At 40.6% G+C, this 18,999-nt stretch overlaps 1 protein-coding gene across 3 annotated transcripts in view; it reads left to right on the plus strand.

Annotated features, from left to right (window-relative positions):
- Positions 1 to 18,999, plus strand: part of F8 (coagulation factor VIII) — a 143,367-nt gene that overhangs the window by 96,803 nt on the left and 27,565 nt on the right. For 2 of the 3 annotated variants that reach the window (XM_061137962.1, XM_061137964.1), the window contains 7 exons: positions 11,020 to 11,173; positions 13,081 to 13,293; positions 13,728 to 13,956; positions 14,146 to 14,328; positions 16,506 to 16,622; positions 17,635 to 17,706; positions 18,890 to 18,975. In XM_061137962.1, coding sequence (XP_060993945.1) covers positions 11,020 to 11,173; positions 13,081 to 13,293; positions 13,728 to 13,956; positions 14,146 to 14,328; positions 16,506 to 16,622; positions 17,635 to 17,706; positions 18,890 to 18,975 — 1,054 coding nt within the window. Of the gene's footprint in view, positions 1 to 11,019; positions 11,174 to 13,080; positions 13,294 to 13,727; positions 13,957 to 14,145; positions 14,329 to 16,505; positions 16,623 to 17,634; positions 17,707 to 18,884; positions 18,976 to 18,999 lie in introns of all 3 variants that reach the window. The other variant, XM_061137963.1, reaches the window with a different exon arrangement.

Consider the following 18,999-nt stretch of genomic DNA (forward strand, 5'->3'; position numbering starts at 1 on the left):
CTTTCAGTAGTACACATAAAGCCAGCAGTGCTACACATCATAAGCAGCTATACTTTGTGACAACTTTACCAGACAGTTTTTCCATCCTGAACACTGGTGTCAAAAGTATGATTAGAAACAAAAAAATGACTTTCCATTAGAATTCTGTTACCAAAATCAGATCAATATTCAGAACTTTGCTTTCTTAAGAGAGAAAAACCAACTTCAGTCTTATATCAGGTTACTGTTAATAAAATCCATATACCTAATTAAATTTAGTCTAATCTTAATCCTGATAATGTACACAATTCTTTTTTTTTTTCCAAAATTCCTTTTTCACAAACCTTTGGTCTCTTTCTAGATCCAAACAACTTTGTCCTGTATTTCTTCATCCAGAGACAAACAACTATAGGACAAAATTATTGTCATCATTTTTCCTCAACAAAATATCTCCATTCTTTATATCTTCTCTTTGTTGACAGCACATATCCTACTTGCTTTACATACCAAAATGTTTTGCTTATCATTTTTACACATCACAATTTTTAACCTTTGAAAATTTTAAGAAAACCAAGAAACAAGTGATTGAAATGTTACACCAGCATTTTCTGATTGGCAAACTTAAGAACATATTTCATAACTTCAGAAAACACATTTTTTTCATAGCATAATTTTTCTTCAGTGGTACAACATGCATGTTTAATAAATCAAAACACCTTAAGTTTCCCTCTTGGTCTTAATGAGAATACAAAAGTAGGTAATCAGTTTATAGACTATAACCAGAATAGCCAAATTATACATTCAATTTTAAAGCCTTTTTTCCTTGTTTTCTTTGTACAATTAACCCAAGGCTGAAGATCCAGGCAAAGTGGACTGTGTTTGTCATTCAAGGACATGATAAGCATCAACCTCAAACTTTCTCCCAGGCATATTTTTGTTTTCCCAGGGTCTGAAAAAAAGTGTTTTGTCAAGTTAGCTTTCCCTACCTGTGTATGCAAAAAGAACAGGTTTTTTTAATTTCAAGAGTTTCATCTTAACCAGTTTTCTCCAGAGTGTAAAGAATACTGTAACCATACATTGTCCAAAAAAAAAATTCATCTTTCTTTTTTTAGCTATAAATTCACAACTAAAATTTTTCTTAGTGAATTGAACCTGGATTTCCCATTCTACATAAGACAACAAGAGTACCAATCATACAAATGGAATACACACCCACACACCAAATGACAGATCTGTCATAAACCCTTTCTGAGGGTGACTGGTACGAAGTCCCAAACCCAACACAAACGGTCCTCAGTGGTAGTCAAATGTCAGAACCAATTGGCAAAGTACCCAAATGACACTCGGTGGTCATAAACAGTCCTCAACAACAGTCAGATATCAGAACCAATTAGCAAGGATGTCCAAAAGCACTTCATGCTCACAAACAGTCCTCAATGGCAGACAGACATCAGAACCAATTGGCAAAAATGCCCAGATAGCAGTCAGAGTTCATAAACGATCCTCAACATCAGATACATGTCAGAACCAACTGGCAAGAATGCCCAAACAGCACCTCGTGTCCCAACAGTTCTCAACATCAGACACACATCAGAACCAACTGTCAAGAATGTCCAAACAGCGCTATTGCTCACAAATAGTCCTCACAGCAGTCAGAATCAATTGACAAGAGTGCCCAAATAGCACTAGCACTCACAAATGGGAAGGTTGCCTGTGTGCACACCGGTGGGCTTACCTGGTCTTGGAGCTCATCATCTCATCCCAAGTGCAAGCTTCCATTCCACCAAGGAAAGTGTAAGTTGGCAGTCAGTGCTGAGTAGGGTAGAAACAGGGAGGATCCTCAAGTCAAATGGCTTTTGCAACTGCTAGGAATGTCCCCCAAATCCCCTACCTGGGGCTAGCTAGCCATGAGCAGCAGGCTCATACATTGTCATAGCTATAGCTCTCCCCTGGAAGACCCAGGAATGCCAGGTGCCATAAAAGCACAGGAGCCAGCAGTGGCCAGCCACAGTCAGCAGTGGCCAGCCATAGCCAGCAGTAGACAGCCCCACTTTTGGCACCAAATCTGTTACGGAAAGGTATGTGGGTGGGGTTCAGCTGCTTGCTGCTCAAAAGCCAGTAAACAGGCCAGGCTGGTGGAAAGGTAAGTTTGCTTTATTTCACATGCCAGCAACTGGGTGGGGGAAAGTGGAAGACATTTGTCCAAAGGCCAACTCCCCAACCCCCCCCCCCAACAAGCAGGGGTGAGAGCTTTATAGACAGAGTTGGGGTGAGGGTTCTACATGCAGAAACAGCATAGTCATCTCTAACAGTCATCTTCAGTTGGTCATCAGTGGTCTGACTAGCATCATCTTACTATTTTAGGTACAGTTAATCTGCAGTTCTGGGGTGCACTCGTTCCCACATCTTTGTGGTCAGTTCTCCGAATTGCGGCAGCTCAAGTCCTGGGTACAGTCTGGTGATCATGTAGTTAACTTCTCCACCTGGTGTTTTGGTATCTATAAGAGAGCTCACAGGATATGGCTCAGAATAGTATCTATATCCCTTGACAACTTGTCCAAAAGAACTAAAGGTCCTTGATTATGATTAATGATTACATGATTATTATTTAGTCTCCTTAGACTATTTCCCTTTGTTTCAGCATTTAAAACTTCTCTGATTAAATTTATTTTTGACTAAAGTTTTCCACAGGCAGAAGACATGGTGGGGAGGGGCAAGGATCATAGAGTCCTGCTCCATTTAGGAATGTAAATTTTAAAGCAAGAGTTGTGTAGAAATAAGGAGGAAATGTTATAATAATAAAACAGCGAATTCAATAGGTAGCTATACATTCTTCAGTTCAGTTCAGTTCAGTCGTGTCCAACTCTTTGCAACCCCATGAATTGCAGCACTCCAGGCCTCCCTGTCCATCACCAAATCCCGGAATTTACTCAAACTCGTGTCCATTGAGTCGCTGATGCCATCCAGCCATCTCATCCTCTGTCGTCCCCTTCTCTTCCTGCCCCCAATCCCTCCCAGCATCAGGGTCTTTTCCAATGAGTCAATGAGGTGGCCAAAGTATTGGAGTTTCAGCTTCAGCATCAGTCCTACCAATGAACACCCAGGACTGATCTCCTTTAGGATGGACTGGTTGGATCTCCTTACAGTCCAAGGAACTCTCAAGAGTCTTCTCCAACACCACAGTTCAAAAGCATCAATTTTTCGGTGCTCAGCTTTCTTCACAGTACAACTCTCACATCCATACATGACCACTGGAAAAACCAGAGCCTTGACTAGACGGACCTTTGTTGGCAAACTAATGTCTCTGCTTTATAATATGCTACCTAGGTTGGTCATAACATTCCTTCCAAGGAGTTTTTAATTTCGTGTTTTAATTTTGTGGCTGCAATCACCATCTGCAGGGATTTTGAAGCCCCCCAAAATACAGTCTGACATTGTTTCCACTGTTTCCCCATCTATTTCCCATGAAGTGATGGAACCAGATGCCATCATCTTAGTTTTCTGAATGTTGAGCTTTAAGTAAACTTTTTCACTCTCCTCTTTCACTTTCATCAAGAGGCTTTTTAGTTCCTCTTCACTTTCTGCCATAAGGGTGGTGTCATCTGCATATCTGAGGTTATTGATATTTCTCCTGGCAATCTTGATTCCAGCTTGTGCTTCTTCCAGCCCAGCGTGTCTCATGATGTACTCTGCATATAAGTTAAATAAGCAGGGTGACAATATACAGCCTTGACATACTCCTTTTCCTATTTGGAACCAGTCTGTTGTTCCATGTCCAGTTCTAACTGTTGCCTCCTGACCTGCATACAGGTTTCTCAAGAGGCAGGTCAGGTGGTCTGGTATTCCCATCTCTTTCAGAATTTTCCACAGTTTATTGTGATCCACACAGTCAAAGGCTTTGGCATAGTCAATAAAACAGAAATATAGATATTTTTCTGGAACTCTCTTGCTTTTTTGATGATCCAGCAGATGTTGGCAATTTGATTTCTGGTTCCTCAGCCTTTTCTAAAACCAGCTTGAACATCTAGAAGTTCACGGTTCACGTATTGCTGAGCCTGGCTTGGAGAATTTTGAGCATTACTTTAATAGCATGTGAGATGACTGCTATTGTGTGATAGTCTGAGCATTCTTTGGGATTGCCTTTCTTTGGGATTGGAATGAAAACTGACCTTTTCCAGTCCTGTGGCCACTGCTGAGTTTTCCAAATTTGCTGGCATATTGAGTGCAGCACTTCCACAGCATCATCTTTCAGGATTTGAAATAGCTCAACTGGAATTCCATCATTTCCACTAGCTTTGTTTGTACTGATGCTTTCTAAGGCCTACTTGAATTTACATTCCAGGACGTCTGGCTCTAGGTGAGTGATCACACCATCATGATTATCTGGGTCATGAAGATCTTTTTTGTACAGTTCTTCTGTGTATTCTTGCCACTGCTTCTTAATATCTTCTGATTCTGTTAGGTCCATACCATTTCTATCCTTTATCGAACCCATCTTTGCATGAAATGTGCCCTTGGTATCTCTAGTTTTCTTGCAGAGATCTGTAGTCTTTCCCATTCTGTTGTTTTCCTCTATTTCTTTGCATTGATCGCTGAGGAAGGCTTTCTTATCTCTCCTTGCTATTTTTTGGAACTCTGCATTCAAATGGGAATATCTTTCCTTTTCTCCTTTGCTTTTTGCTTCTCTTCTTTTCTCAGCTATTTGTAAGGCCTCCACAGACAACCGTTTTGCCTTTTTGCATTTCTTTTCCATGGGGATGGTCTTGATCCCTGTATCCTGTACAATGTCATAAACCTCCGTCCATAGTTCATCAGGCACTCTATCAGATCTAGTCCCTTAAATCTGTCTCTCACTTCCACTGTATAGTCATAAGGGATTTGATTTAGGTCATACCTGAATGGTCTAGTGGTTTTCCCTACTTTCTTCAATTTAAGTATGAATTTGGCAATAAAGAATTCATGATCTGAGCCACAGTCAGTTCCCAGTCTTGTTTTAGCTGACTGTATAGAGCTTCTCCAACTTTGGCTGCAATCTGATTTCGGTGTTGGCCATCTGGTGATGTCCATGTGTAGAGTCTTCTCTTGTGTTGTTGGAAGAGGTTGTTCGCTATCACCAGTGCATTCTCTTGGCAAAACTCGATTAGCCTTTGCCCTGCTTCATTCCGTACTTCAAGGCCAAATTTGCCTGTTACTCCAGGTGTTTCTTGACTTCCTACTTTTACATTCCAGTCCCCTATAATGAAAAGGACATCTTTTTGGGGTGTTAGTTCTAAAAGATCTTGTAGGTCTTCATAGAACCGTTCAACTTCAGCTTCTTCAGTGTTACTGGTTGAGGCATAGGCTTGGATTACTGTGATATTGAATGGTTTGCCTTGGAAACGAACAGAGATCATTCTGTAATTTTTGAGATTGCATCCAATTACTTCACTTCAGACTCTTTTGTTGACCATGATGGCTACTCCATTTCTTCTAAGGGATTCCTGCCCACAGTAGTAGATATAATGGTCATCTGAGTTAAATTCACCCATTCCAGTCCATTTTAGTTCCCTGATTCCTAGAGTGTCAACATTCATTCTTGCCATCTCCTGTTTGACCACTTCCAATTTGCCTTGATTCATGGACCTAACATTCCAGGTTCCTATGCAATATTGCTCTTTACAGCATCAGACCTTGCTTCTATCACCAGTCCCATCCACAACTGGGTATTATTTTTGCTTTGGCTCCATCCCTTCATTCTTTCTGGAGTTATTTCTCCACTGATCTCCAGTAGAATAATGGGCACCTACTGACCTGCCGAGTTCATCTTTCAGTATCTTATAATTTTGCCTTTTCATACTGTTCATGGGTTTCTCAAGGCAAGAATACTGAAGTGATTTGCCATTCCCTTCTCCAGTGGACCACATTCTGTCAGACCTCTCCACCATGATCCGTCCGTATTGGGTGGCCCCACACAGCATGGCTTAGTTTCATTGAGTTAGACAAGACTGTCGTCTGTGTGATCAGATTAGCTAGTTTTCTGTGATTATGGTTTTAGTGTGTCTGCCCTCTGATGCCCTCTCGCAACACCTACCGTCTTACTTGGGTTTCTCTTACATTGGACATGGGGTATTTCTTTACGGCTGCTCCAGCAAAGTGTACCTTATAATGTAGTTTTAAATACACCAAGTAAAACTTGACATAATTAGAGAAATAGATAAATTTCCAATTGTTTTTAGAGACAGCTGATTTAAAAAGTATTGATGTCCAGATATGCAGATGACACCACCCTTATGGCAGAAAGTGAGGAAGAACTAAAGAGCCTCTTGATGAAAGTGAAAGAGGAGAGTGAAAAAGTTGGCTTAAAGCTCAACATTCAGAAAACTAAGATCATGGCATCCAGTCCCGTCACTTCATGGCAAATAGATGGGGAAACAGTGGCAGACTTTATTTTTGGGGGCTTCAAAATCACTCCAGATGGTGACTGCAGCCTTGAAATTAAAAGACCTTTACTCCTTGGAAGGAAGGTTATGACCAATCTTGATGGCATATTAAAAAGCAGAGACATTACTTTGCCAACAAAGGTCCATCTAGTAAAGACTATGGTTTTTCCAGTAGTCATGTATGGATGTGAGAGTTGGACTATAAAGGAACCTGAGCACCAAAGAATTGATGCTTTTGAACTGTGGTGTTGGAGAAGACACTTGAGAGTCCCTTGGACTGCAAGGAGATCCAACCAGTCCATCCTAAAGGAAATGTCATTGGAAGCACTGATGTTGAAGCTGAAAACTCCAATACTTTGACCTCATGATGAGAAGAGCTGACTCATTTGAAAAGACCCTGATGCTTAGAAAGATTGAGGCAGGAGGAGAAGGGGATGACGGAGAATGAGATGGTTGGATGGCATCACTGACACAATGGACATGGGTTTGGGTAAACTCCAGGAGTTGTTGATGGACAGGGAGGCCTGGCGTGCCACAGCTCATGGGGTCACAAGGAGAACGACACGACTGAGCGACTGAACTGAACTGATGTCCCAAACATCAGTAAAGAAGTTGACTCTTTTTTTTTTTATTTAGTTTTTAAGTGGGTTTTGTCATACATTGACATGAATCAGCAAAGACTCTTAAAACAACACCAGTTTGAACTAAGAAGGTCAACTTAAATGAATGTATTTTTTAGTAGTAAATACTACAGTACTACACAGTCTGAGATTGGTTGCATCCCTAGATACCAAGGAACCAAGGATAGAGAGGGCTAACTATAAATTATACTCAGATTAATCCCTTTGTTTGTCAAGGATCAGTTGTAGAAGATTTGAACATAATTAACAAAGCACATCCAGGGACTTCCCTGGTGGTCCAGTGGTTGACAATCCACGTGTCAATGCAGGGGACATGGGTTCTACCCCAGTCTGGAACGATTCCACATTCCTTGGGGCAACTGAGCCCATGTACCACAACTACTGAGCCCATGCTCTAGAACCCATGCTCTGCAACAAGAGAAGCCACTGCAATGAGAAGCCCACACACTGCAACTAGATAGTAGCCTCCACTCTCCAAAACTAAAGAAAGCACATAAGCAGCAGTGAAGACCCAGAGCAGCCAAAAATAAATAAATAAAGTAAAAAAAAATCACACCCAGCAAGTGCAGCTTTAACATTTTTTCAAAAAAAACAAAACAAAACATTTTTTCAAGTTCACATGGAGTATCTTAAAAAGTAGATCATATGCTGTGCCACAAAACAAGAAATCTTAATTCATCACAAATATATATAAGGTGTCATATATGTAAAATAGAAATAGATTATTGTATCTTGAGAAAGAGTATCTACAAAAATGTATACCAAGCATCATATTTAATGCTGATCCATTGAAAGCTTTCCTTTAGATATCAGGAACACATCACCACTTTTCATTATCATCACTTCTATTCAATACTGTACTGAACACTGAAGCAGTTAAAACACTGGAGTACCGGGAAAGTCCCTAGCCAAGACCCTCTTGGAGAAAAGGAACAAGATTGGAGGAATTGCTGTATAACACATTGAGACTTATTTTAAAGCTATGGTAATGTAAGAGCTGGACCATAAGGAAAACTGAGCACCAAAAAATTGATGCTTTTGAACTATGGTGTTGGAGAAAACCCTTGAGAGTCCCTTGGAATGCACAGAGATCATATCAGTCAATCCTAAAGGAAATCAGTCCTGAATATTCATTGGAAGGACTGATGCTGAAGCTGAAGCTCCAATACTCTGGCCACCTGATGTGAAGAACTGACTCATTGGAAAAGACCCTGATGCTGGGAAAAACTGAAGGCAGGAGAAGGGGATGACAGAGGATGAGATGACTGGATGGCATCACTGACTGGATGGACATGAGTTTAAGCAAGCTCCAGGAGTTGGCAATGGATAGGGAAGCCTGGTGTGCTGCAGTCCATGGGGTCATGAAGAGTCAGACACAACTGGGCAACTGAACTGAACTGAGAGTAATAATTAGCATAGGAGTAAACAAATCAGTCAGTGAAACAGAACAGGAAATGCAAAACTAGATTCACACTTATATACGCATTTGACTTATGAAAAAGGTGTCACAGAAGAGCAGTTTTCAACAAATGTGCTGGAAATATTTGATATCCATATGAAAAAACATTAAATTGGATCCCTAATTCATACCACGCTCAAAAATCCACTCACAGTGGGTTCCAAGTCTAAATATAAATTTAAACCATAAATCTCTTAGAAAGAAAAAATAAGAGAATATCTCAACAATGTCAGGGTAAGAAAAGAAAGAGAATTGATATCAAGATACAAAAATAATTAACTATGAAAATTTTAAATAAATTTCACTACATTAAAATTACAAGTTTATGCTCCTCAAGAGATAACAAAAAGGGAATGAAAAATTAACCACAGAAGGAAAGATGTTTGCAGCACAAAAGACCATCAAAGACTTGCATCAAGAAAATATAGAGTACTCCTTTGAATCAATAAGAAAAAAATTAGATTACTCAATAGAAAAATTGGCAAAATGTAAGAAAAAAAAAAAAACAAGCTTGTGTAGGCGTACCACAAAAGAGATCCAAATGCCTACTACCCATAATAAAAGATGCTTAATTAACCTCATTATTAACCAGGAAATGCAAAACAAAACCACACACACTGCTATCTAACCACTAGAATGGCCCCAAATGCAAAAACACAATCAATATCAAGTGTCTATGAAGATTTGGAGCAAATGGAAGTCTCATACATTGCTGATGAAAATGGAAAATGATACAGCCACTTGGGAAACCAGTGTAGTAGTATCTGCCTGGGCTTCCCAGGTGGCGCTAATGGTAAAGAACTCACCTGCCAATGCAGAAGACATAAGAGACACAGGTTCAATCCCTGGTTTAGGAAGATCCCCTGGAGGAGGAAATGGCAACCCACTCCAGTGTTCTTGCCTGGGAAATCCCATGGACAGAGGAGTGTGGCAGGCTACAGTCCAGGGGACCGCAAAAAGAGTCAGATACGATTTGGAGACTAAACAACAACATATCTACCAAAGCTGAACATATGCATAACAGCAATTCCACTCCTAGATATGTGCCCAACAAAAATGCATATATATGTTTACCAAAAGACGTGTATTTGAAGATTCACAGCAGGACTATGTATAAGCACCAAAAATTACAAACAACTCCAGTGCCCATGATTGTGTTATATTTGCAGAATGGAATACTATACAACAATACACATGAACAAACTGTAGCTACACACAGTGTAGGTGAATCACAACTATAATGCTCAGTAAAAGAAGCCAGAAACTAAAGAATGTATGCAATATGATTCCATTTGCATACTTCAAAAACAGGCAAAGATAAATGATATGCTTTAGATATGTAGACATAATTGGTACAATTATGAACAAAATGAAATAATTATAAACATCAGAATGGGGTTTACCTTTAGTGGGAACAGAAAGGATGTGATTGGAAAGGCAGATAACAGTGAGTCTTCTGGGCTTCTGGCAAAGTTCTTGATCTTGGTAGTGGTTGCATTTTTGTACCAAAAGCATTTATGTTTCATGCACTTTAAGTTCACAATTTTAACAGAATTTTTAAAAAGTAAAGAAAAGTGGCCCAAGGACTGAACACTGAGGCTCTCATATTTAGAATATGTTTATAAACCCTACATCCATTCAACATTCAACATATATTTTCTTTTCTTTTTTTCCATTTATTTTTATTAGTTGGAGTCTAATTACTTTACAATATTGTAGAGGTTTTTGTCATACCTTGACATGAATCAGCCATGGATTTACATGTATTCCCCATCCCGATCCCCCCTCCCACCTCCCTCTCCACCCGATTCCTCTGGGTTCTGAGCACCTACTATGTGCCAGGCATGTGTTCCAGTGACTGAGAGTATACCAGTGGACAAAACAGACAAACCCCCCTGCTTTCATGGATCTCACATACTACAGAAGCCTGAGAAGAGTATGCCAAGGGGGACAGAGTGACTGACTATGGAACATGTTACTTAGATGTCAAGTAAGACGAGGACATAACAAAACTGACTACTGTGATAAGCCACTTGCATGTGTAAGGGCTTCCATGGTGGCTCAGACAGTACAGAACCCACCTGCAATGCAGGTGACTCAGGTTTGATCCCTGGGTCAGGAAGATCCCCTGGAGAAGAAAATGGCAACCCACTCCAGTATTCTTGCCTAGAGAATTCCATGGACAGAGGAGACTGGCAAGCTACAGTCCATGGGGTTGCAAAGTGTCAGACATGACTGAGTGACTAACACACATTGCATGATTTGGATACCACCTAAATATGGATGATCTTCATCCAGACCCCTTTTCTGGACTCCTGATCTCTGTGTATTTGCCAGTATAAATCATATGTATCCAAACTGTATACCCCAACCTACCCCTCTAGGGTTCTCCAGCTCAATGAATTGCATCACCATCCATTCATTTGCCCAAATCAGAAACCTAGAAGTTATCTTTAATCCCTCTTTATCCCTTCCCCTCCCCATGACACTTCCAATTTTTCCTCTGATTTTTTTTCACCAGGTCTCAGAATGGAGGAGTCCCTCAGTTCAAAAAGGTGGTATTCGAGGAATTTACTGATGGCTCCTTTACTCAGGCTGTATACCGTGGACAACTGAATGAACACCTGGGACTCTTGGGACCATACATAAGAGCAGAAGTGGAAGACAATATTATGGTAAGTTGAGGACAATGGAATTACAAGAAAAATGATCCATATATGTTTTTTTTTAATTTCTGATTATAAAAATACTGTTTTCACACTTTCTAAAAGGTTTAAAGTATAGAAGATAAGAAAATTGAAAAATAACCCCATAATTATCATTTTTCTGTATGTTCTTATGTTTCTCCTATGTATTCTCTTTATGTATTAAAAATTATACAATTCATCATTCTACTTCTTTTTAAAATAAATGTCATAAACATTTCTTATGTTATTAAAACACTACATATGTTTTTCAGGTGAAAGAATATTAGCTCATTATATGATTTTATGGTTTATTTAAATGTTTTTCTTTGAACAACCTTTTAGATAGTTTCTTTTTTTTTTCACTGTTTAAGTAATGATGTTATCACAACTCTTTTCCCAGGACAAAATTCCAGAAGTGAAATGTACAGGAACATTTTTAAGACTTTCTCTAACAAATTCTCTGTTAATGTTCTTTGCATAGTTGAAATTTTTGGAGTGAATGCTTTTCTTGTTAATTTGTATTACCATATATATTATAGATCATTGATATATTAATGATCATTGGTCATTTTAGTGAATAGTATTTTTCCAAGATTATTTTCTTTTAATTTTATATATATTATGTCTGACCCTGTGGACTGCAGCCTGCCAGGCTCCTCTGTCCATGGGATTCTCCAGGCAAGAATACTGGAATGGGTTGCCATGCCCTCCTCTACGGGATCTTCCTAACCAAAGGATCAAACCCATGTCTCCCACATTGCAGGCAGATTCTTTACTGTCTAAGCCACCAGGGAAGCCCAATTTTATATATAGTGATTTTTAAAATAAAATATGTTTGAAGTTTTAGGTAGTAACCCATAAATCTTTCCTTTATGACATTTTGATAGCTTTTATGTTTATAAAAATCCTTCCCTATACAGAGATTTATTTTCTTAAAATCACCTGTACTTTCTTCAACTTTCTTTTACAGTTTAATTTCTTAACATTTAGCTTTTTAATCCAACAATAATTCCTGTAGACTAGAATTTGCTTTGGTGCACTGTATGAGCCAAAGATCAAGGTAGTATTATTTTTTTCTAGAAACAGTCATCCATTGTCCCAACTGATTGTTTACAGGAAGGATATAGAAGGATCTAAAATTATAGGATTGTGAGTGAATTTTTTCTGACTTGAATTTTATTTTACTTTCCACACGTCCCATGAAAATGTATAACTTTTTAATTTGAAAAAAAAGTCTTGTATACAGAGCATATGTAATACATATATATAATACAAATACATATGTAATACATATGCAATACAAATCCTGGAATTTGTCATGAAGAACTTTAAGAGCATCAGTTCCTGGGGTTATGGTCCCTTAAAACCCCTATGGTCATATTTTCTCTTTTACTTTAGAATTTCTTTTAAGGATTTAGCATTTTTCTCCTTTGTAACTGTGAGTTCATGTCTTAAAGACTGTGGAAATGAAAAATGTCTCAGTTTCTTTCACAGATCTTTAGATTTGGGTTCTAATAACATACCGATTCCTCCAAGCATTGAAAACCTGGATAACACCCCCTAAATAGGCATTGCTATTCATGAAGTCATGTCGTGAAGTTGCTCAGTTGTGTCCAACTCTTTGTAACTCCATGGACTGTCACCTACCAGGCTCTTCAGGTGACAGTTCATGTAGGCGACAGTCCATGGAGTTTTTCAGGCAAGAGTACTAGAGCGGGTTGCCATTTCCTTCTCCAGGGGATCTTCCCAACCCAGGGATCAAACCTGGGTCCACTGCATTGCAGGCAGATGCTTTACCATCTGAGCCACAGGGAAGTCGGCATTGCTATTAGGGATCTAAAAACTTTACAAGATCCTAAAACATAATACTTGCCTTTTTTTCTCTTGCTCTGCAGGTAACTTTCAAAAACCAGGCCTCTCGTCCCTACTCCTTCTATTCTAGCCTTATTTCTTATAACGGAGATCAGAGACAAGGAGCAGAACCTCGAAAAAAGTTTGTCAAGCCTAACGAAACCCAAAGCTACTTTTGGAAAGTGCAGCACCATATGGCACCCACCAAAGATGAGTTTGACTGCAAAGCCTGGGCTTACTTTTCTGACGTTGATCTGGTAAGCAGGGCTCCTTTGTGCTGGCCCTTTCCTGCTTTGAAAGAAAGGGTCTCAGAACTTCCCTGGCAGTCTCATGGTTAAGACTCTGTGCCTCCACTGCAGGGGACACAGTTTCAATCCCTGGTCAGGAACTGAGATCCCACATGCCCTGAGGTGCAGCCAAAAAGTAAAGTGTTAAAAAAAAAAAAAAACAGGTCTTCGTGTCAGCTGCTAAGAAGTATGGTATTTATCCCCAGCATAATGGGAAGTTTTCAATAGGGGAGGTGTCAGCATATTTATGTTTTAGACATAACACCCAAGAATCCACTAAAGAGGAAGAACTGTCCTGTGGGAAGCTGCGGAATGGGGTGGGGGTCATAAAAGCTGATGAGAAATCCCCTCTGGTTCCTAAGCGAGAGAACGTTCATGCCTAGAACTAGTGTCTTTCCTTTCAGGAAAAAGATGTGCACTCAGGCTTGATTGGCCCCATTCTGATCTGCCGCGCAGACACACTAAGTGCTGCTCATGGGAGACAAGTGACAGTACAGGAATTCGCTCTGTTTTTCACCATTTTTGATGAAACCAAGAGCTGGTACTTTGCCGAAAACATGGCAAGGAACTGCGGGGCGCCCTGCCATGTCCAGCTGGATGACCCTACTTTTCAAGAAAAGTATCGCTTCCATGGTAATACTGTCCACACACAAATCTCATTTGCTGTGAAGTGAGCCTGGAGCCTGAGGCTGGGATGTTGTACAATTTGAGAGTATATGGATGAGAGTGCAATCTTCCTAGGAATCCATCCTCTTGGCTGGAATGGAGGGAAAGACCCTGGCACAATAGACGTTAACAGCTTTCTCTGTGTTCTTTCTCCAGCAATCAATGGCTACGTGATGGATACACTCCCTGGCTTAGTCATGGCTCAGCATCAAAGGATTAGGTGGTATCTGCTCAGCATGGGCAGCAATGAAAATATCCACTCCATTCATTTCAGTGGCCATGTGTTCACTGTGCGAAAAACAGAGGAGTATAAAATGGCAGTCTACAATCTCTACCCAGGTACAAACCAGTTTGTGCTCTGTCTTCAACTTCCAGTGCTTGCTGAGGAGCTCCTTTCAAGGTCTAGGCCCTGGGGATATGTCCCTTTAACAAAGCAGAGAGATCATAAAGAACTTAGCAAACGAACATGATCATTTCAAATACAGATAATGTGCTGTAAAGGAAACAGAGCAGAATCAATGGACAATTGATGTCCCAGCACTTTCCTAGGAAAAGATGATTTTTCTCCCAATTCGAATCCCACAGGGCAACCAATAGTGATTGGTTCCAGTCACTAATTGGAATCACCAATGAGTGATTCCCAAAGAGTAATTGGTTTATGTATGAAGACCATATTTTGATTAAACACTGCTCCCACTGTTGATCAAAACAGAATATCATCTTAGTTCTCGAATGTTCCTTTAAAACAGGTTCTGAACTTCCCTGGTGATCCAGTGGCTAGGTCTCAGTGCTTCTACTCCAGGGTGCACAGTTTCGATCAGGGAACTAAACTCCCATATACCTCACAGTGCAGGCAAAAAAGAAGGAAGAAAAAAAAAAAACAGGTTTAATAGTGGAAGTAAACTTCTGTTTCTGTGTAAAAATTTTGATAAGCTCAGTGACTTTTCTTGCTGACTCTTAAGTATGAACAGACCTGCAGTCACTTCACATCACAAAGAAAATTCAAGTCAGACATCATAACGTCCACTTCAACACATTAATCAAAAAAAAAAAAATTTCCCCTTTTTTCTTGGCTGTGCCACACGCCATGCCGGATCTTAGTTCCCTGACCAGAGATGGAACCTCTGCCCCATGAAATGGAAGCATGGATTCGTAACAAGTGGACTGCTGTGGAAATTCCATTCATCAAAATTCTGAATTTCCTTTTATAAGGTTTTATTCTAGATTTTCAACAAGAGGCACCTCCTTCTGGATTTCATGACAAGTGCTCTGCTTTGGCACTCAGTGGGCCCTTTCGCTCTGAAATCATGCATTTCATTCTTAAGCTTTAGGGGATTTTTCTCCTTATCATTTCTCTGATTCCCACCCCCCACCTTTGTTTTCTTTCCTTGCAGAACTTTCATTAGAAAAGTCTTGGACTTCTTCATCTTCTATGACTCAGTTTCCCTCATTTCCTACTGTTTGCTTGCCTTTTTGCATTATGTCCTTAGGTTTCTCTTCCAGATCACTAATTTAGCCTTTAGCTTCGGAACTTGATTTTAACTTCAGTATCTGCTTCTTATGCTTATTATGCTTCCCCCTCCACTCCTGGCTGGTTGCGGCTTTGAATTGTAGCATGGAGTGGGGAGAGGTAAGGGATAACACCATTGTCTGCACCTGGCAGATATTTAAAGTGAAAGTGAAAAGCCAAAGTGCAAGTCGCTCAGTCATGTCTGACTCTCTGCGACCCCATGGACTATAGTACATGGGATTCTCCAGGCCAGAATACTGGAGTGGGTAGCCTTTCCCTTCTCCAGGGGATCTTCCCAACCCGGGGATCGAACCCAGGTCTCCTGCATTGCAGGCAGATTCTTTTCCAGCTGAGCCACCAGGAAAGCCCAAGAAGACTGGAGTGAGTAGCCAAACCCTTCTCCAGCGGATCTTCCCAACCCAGGAATCGAACCGGAGTCTCCTGCATTGCAGGCAGATTCTTTACCAACTGAGCTCTCAGGGAAGCCTGGCAGATATTTAAAGAGGACTCTTCTCTGGTGGGGTACTTACAGGGGCTCTGCAGAAACTCCTTTGGAGGACCCTCTTACATGAAATCCTCTTGACTTGTTTGGTTCCACCTTTATTCTGGATGGTCACTTGTCACTCAGCCCTCAGCCCCTCAGCATTCACCTCCAGCTTCTTGCTCCTGGGGTTACTTCACTCATCAAGGCAGGGAGCCCACATCGTGTCGAAGAGAAATCCACCTCTGGCTCTGCCAATCCTTGAGAGTGCAGGCCAGTCCTAACGCAGTAGCTTTCTCCCACCTCCACCCCCGTAGTGTCTGGGTACCCTTTCTCTCCTGTTCCCCAGGGTCAGAACTTCACATCCAGTGTCTCCAGCCTCAGGGGTTACATCACAGGCACTTTGGGTCAAAGAGTGGTGCAACTGACTTGGCTAGATCTCCTCTGATGTTCTGCATAAGCTGATGTATCTTATGCCCATTTTGGTGAAAGGAAGTCACTTTTCTGCCTTCTGGTTTTGCTAAGGTGTCTTTGAGACGGTGGAAATGCTACCATCAAAGGTTGGGACATGGCGGATAGAATGTCTTATTGGCGAGCACCTACAAGCTGGGATGAGCACTCTCTTCCTGGTGTACAGCAAGGGTGAGTGGCACTGGGCACTTGACCGCTTTCCACCTCCCTTGAAGGGTGGCCTTTGCCAAGAACTACATACAAGCTCACAGTCATTACCAAATCTAAAATGAATATTGCGGGCAGAAATCAGAGTCCTCAGAGGAGGGCGGATCTGCTTGATGCTTTGAACGCTTTAACACTGAAGTTCCAAGAGCTCCAGGAGCAAATTTTGAAGCTTAATTTTGGTCCTGTTACAAAGTGTAACTCTCAAATATCATCTGGAAGAAGTTGAGTTTTAATCCTCAATATGAAGAGAACCACTGGTCTACTTATGTATGAACCCTAGTTTTCAGTTCAGTTTAGTCGCTCAGTCGTGTCTGACTCTTTGCGACCCCATGGACCGAAGCACGCCAGGCCTCCCTGTCCATCACCAACTCCCAGAGTTTACTCAAACTCATGTCCATTGAGTCAGTGATGCCATCCAGCCATCCAACCATCTCATCCTCTGTCGTCCCCTTCTCCTCCCATCTTCAATCTTTCCCAGCATCAGGGTCTTTTCCAATGAGTCAGTTCTTCTCTTCAAGTGGCCAAAGGATTGAACTTTCAGCTTCAACATCAGTCCTTCCAATGAACACCCAGAACTGATCTCCTTTAGGATGGACTGGTTGGATCTCCTTGCAGTCCAAGGGACTCTCAAGAGTCTTCTCCAACACCACAATTCACAAGCATCAATTGTTCAGCGCTCAGCTTTCTTTATAGTCTAACTCTCACATCCATACATGACCACTGGAAAATCCATAGCCTTGACTAGACGGACCTTGTTGGCAAAGTAATGTCTTTGCTTTACTCAGTTGCAAAATCTGAATAGGTCTAGTGCCTTCCTGTTGGAACTAATTAAATGAGATAGTACAATAAAAATCTTGCATCCAGTTCTTGCCATGTACTAAAAAATATGAGCATTTCTTGGTGTTCTCATTGACCTGCATTTGTGAAGCTCTATTTCTGCACTTCTAATGATTGTGCTCCCCTGGTTTGATTTCAGAGTGTCAAATTCCACTGGGAATGGCTTCTGGACGTATTAGAGATTTTCAGATTACAGCTTCAGGACAATATGGTAAACAGTATTCCTTTCTCTCAAAGCACTGAGCTGATTATATGTTTTTTTTATTTCTGTTGGAAAGATTCAGATAAACAATCCATCTTCATGCTTCTATAAATTCTACTCCATAGGTGCCTCTCAATCTATTTTCTCTTCTCACCCAAGTAATGCCTCTGCCTCTTTAAATGTCCTGCCTGCCTTCCACGTGGCTTCCCTTCAATCCATTCTCCTCACTGTAGCAAGAAGCTGCATTTTCCTCAAACTGTAGCTCACAGGTCACATTCAGTCCATCACCTGATTATGTGTGGCCTTCAAGCTAAGAATTCTTTTTCTATTCTTAAATGATTAGGGAAAAAACAAAAGAAGAATAATATTTCATGACGTGAAAATTATATGAAGTTCTAATTCAAGTGTTCATAAAGAAGCCACATTTGTTCATTTACAATTATCTGTGGGCACTTTCACTGTGTGTGTGTGTGTGTTAGTTGCTCAGTCATGTCCAATTTTCTGCAGCCCCATGGACTGTAGCCTGCCAGGCTCCTCTGTCTATGGGATTCTTCAGGCAAGAATACTGGAGTGGATTGCCATGCCCTTCTCCAGAGGATCTTCCCCACCCAGGGATTGAACCCTGGTCTCCTGCACTGCAGCCAGATTCTGTACCATTTGAGGTACAGGGAAGTCTCTGTAGCTCTCACTCTATAAGAGCATTTAAATGTCGCAACACCAGATGATAAAGGCTAAATTATTTACAGAAAAAAAGTTTGCCAAACTCCATTTTAGAGGGGAAAAAACATTTGGAAAAGATGTTTGAGAGTTATATACCAAAATAGTACTATTTTTCTCTGGGTGGATGATGTTTTATACTTCTTTTATTTTTTTAACTTATGTTTTCTTTTTATTTCTAATTTTTCTCCAGTGAACATAGATTATGTAATAGAGAAATAATATTAATTGATGGTACTGGTGACACATTAATATTAACTAACTACAGGTACAACAATCAACAAACTTACTAAAGTTTAGAAAATAAAATAGACAAGAAGGACAAGCCAAACACTTCAGTAGTCATTGATACTACTCTGCTTTATACCTTTGTCTTCACAGCTAGGATTAGCATTTCTCAAGAGAGTAATTTTATCCCTACGTGTTCAGGACCAACCCAGCTGAATCTAATCTCTCTTCCCTTTCTCGAGCAAAGGACAGTGGGCCCCAAAGCTGGCCAGACTTCATTATTCTGGATCAATCAATGCCTGGAGCACCAAGGATCCCTCTCCTTGGATCAAGGTTAGAAAATGCATTGCATTCCAT

Source organism: Dama dama, chromosome X (genome assembly GCF_033118175.1).
Source record: "Dama dama isolate Ldn47 chromosome X, ASM3311817v1, whole genome shotgun sequence".
In the NCBI taxonomy this organism is placed as follows: domain Eukaryota; kingdom Metazoa; phylum Chordata; class Mammalia; order Artiodactyla; family Cervidae; genus Dama; species Dama dama.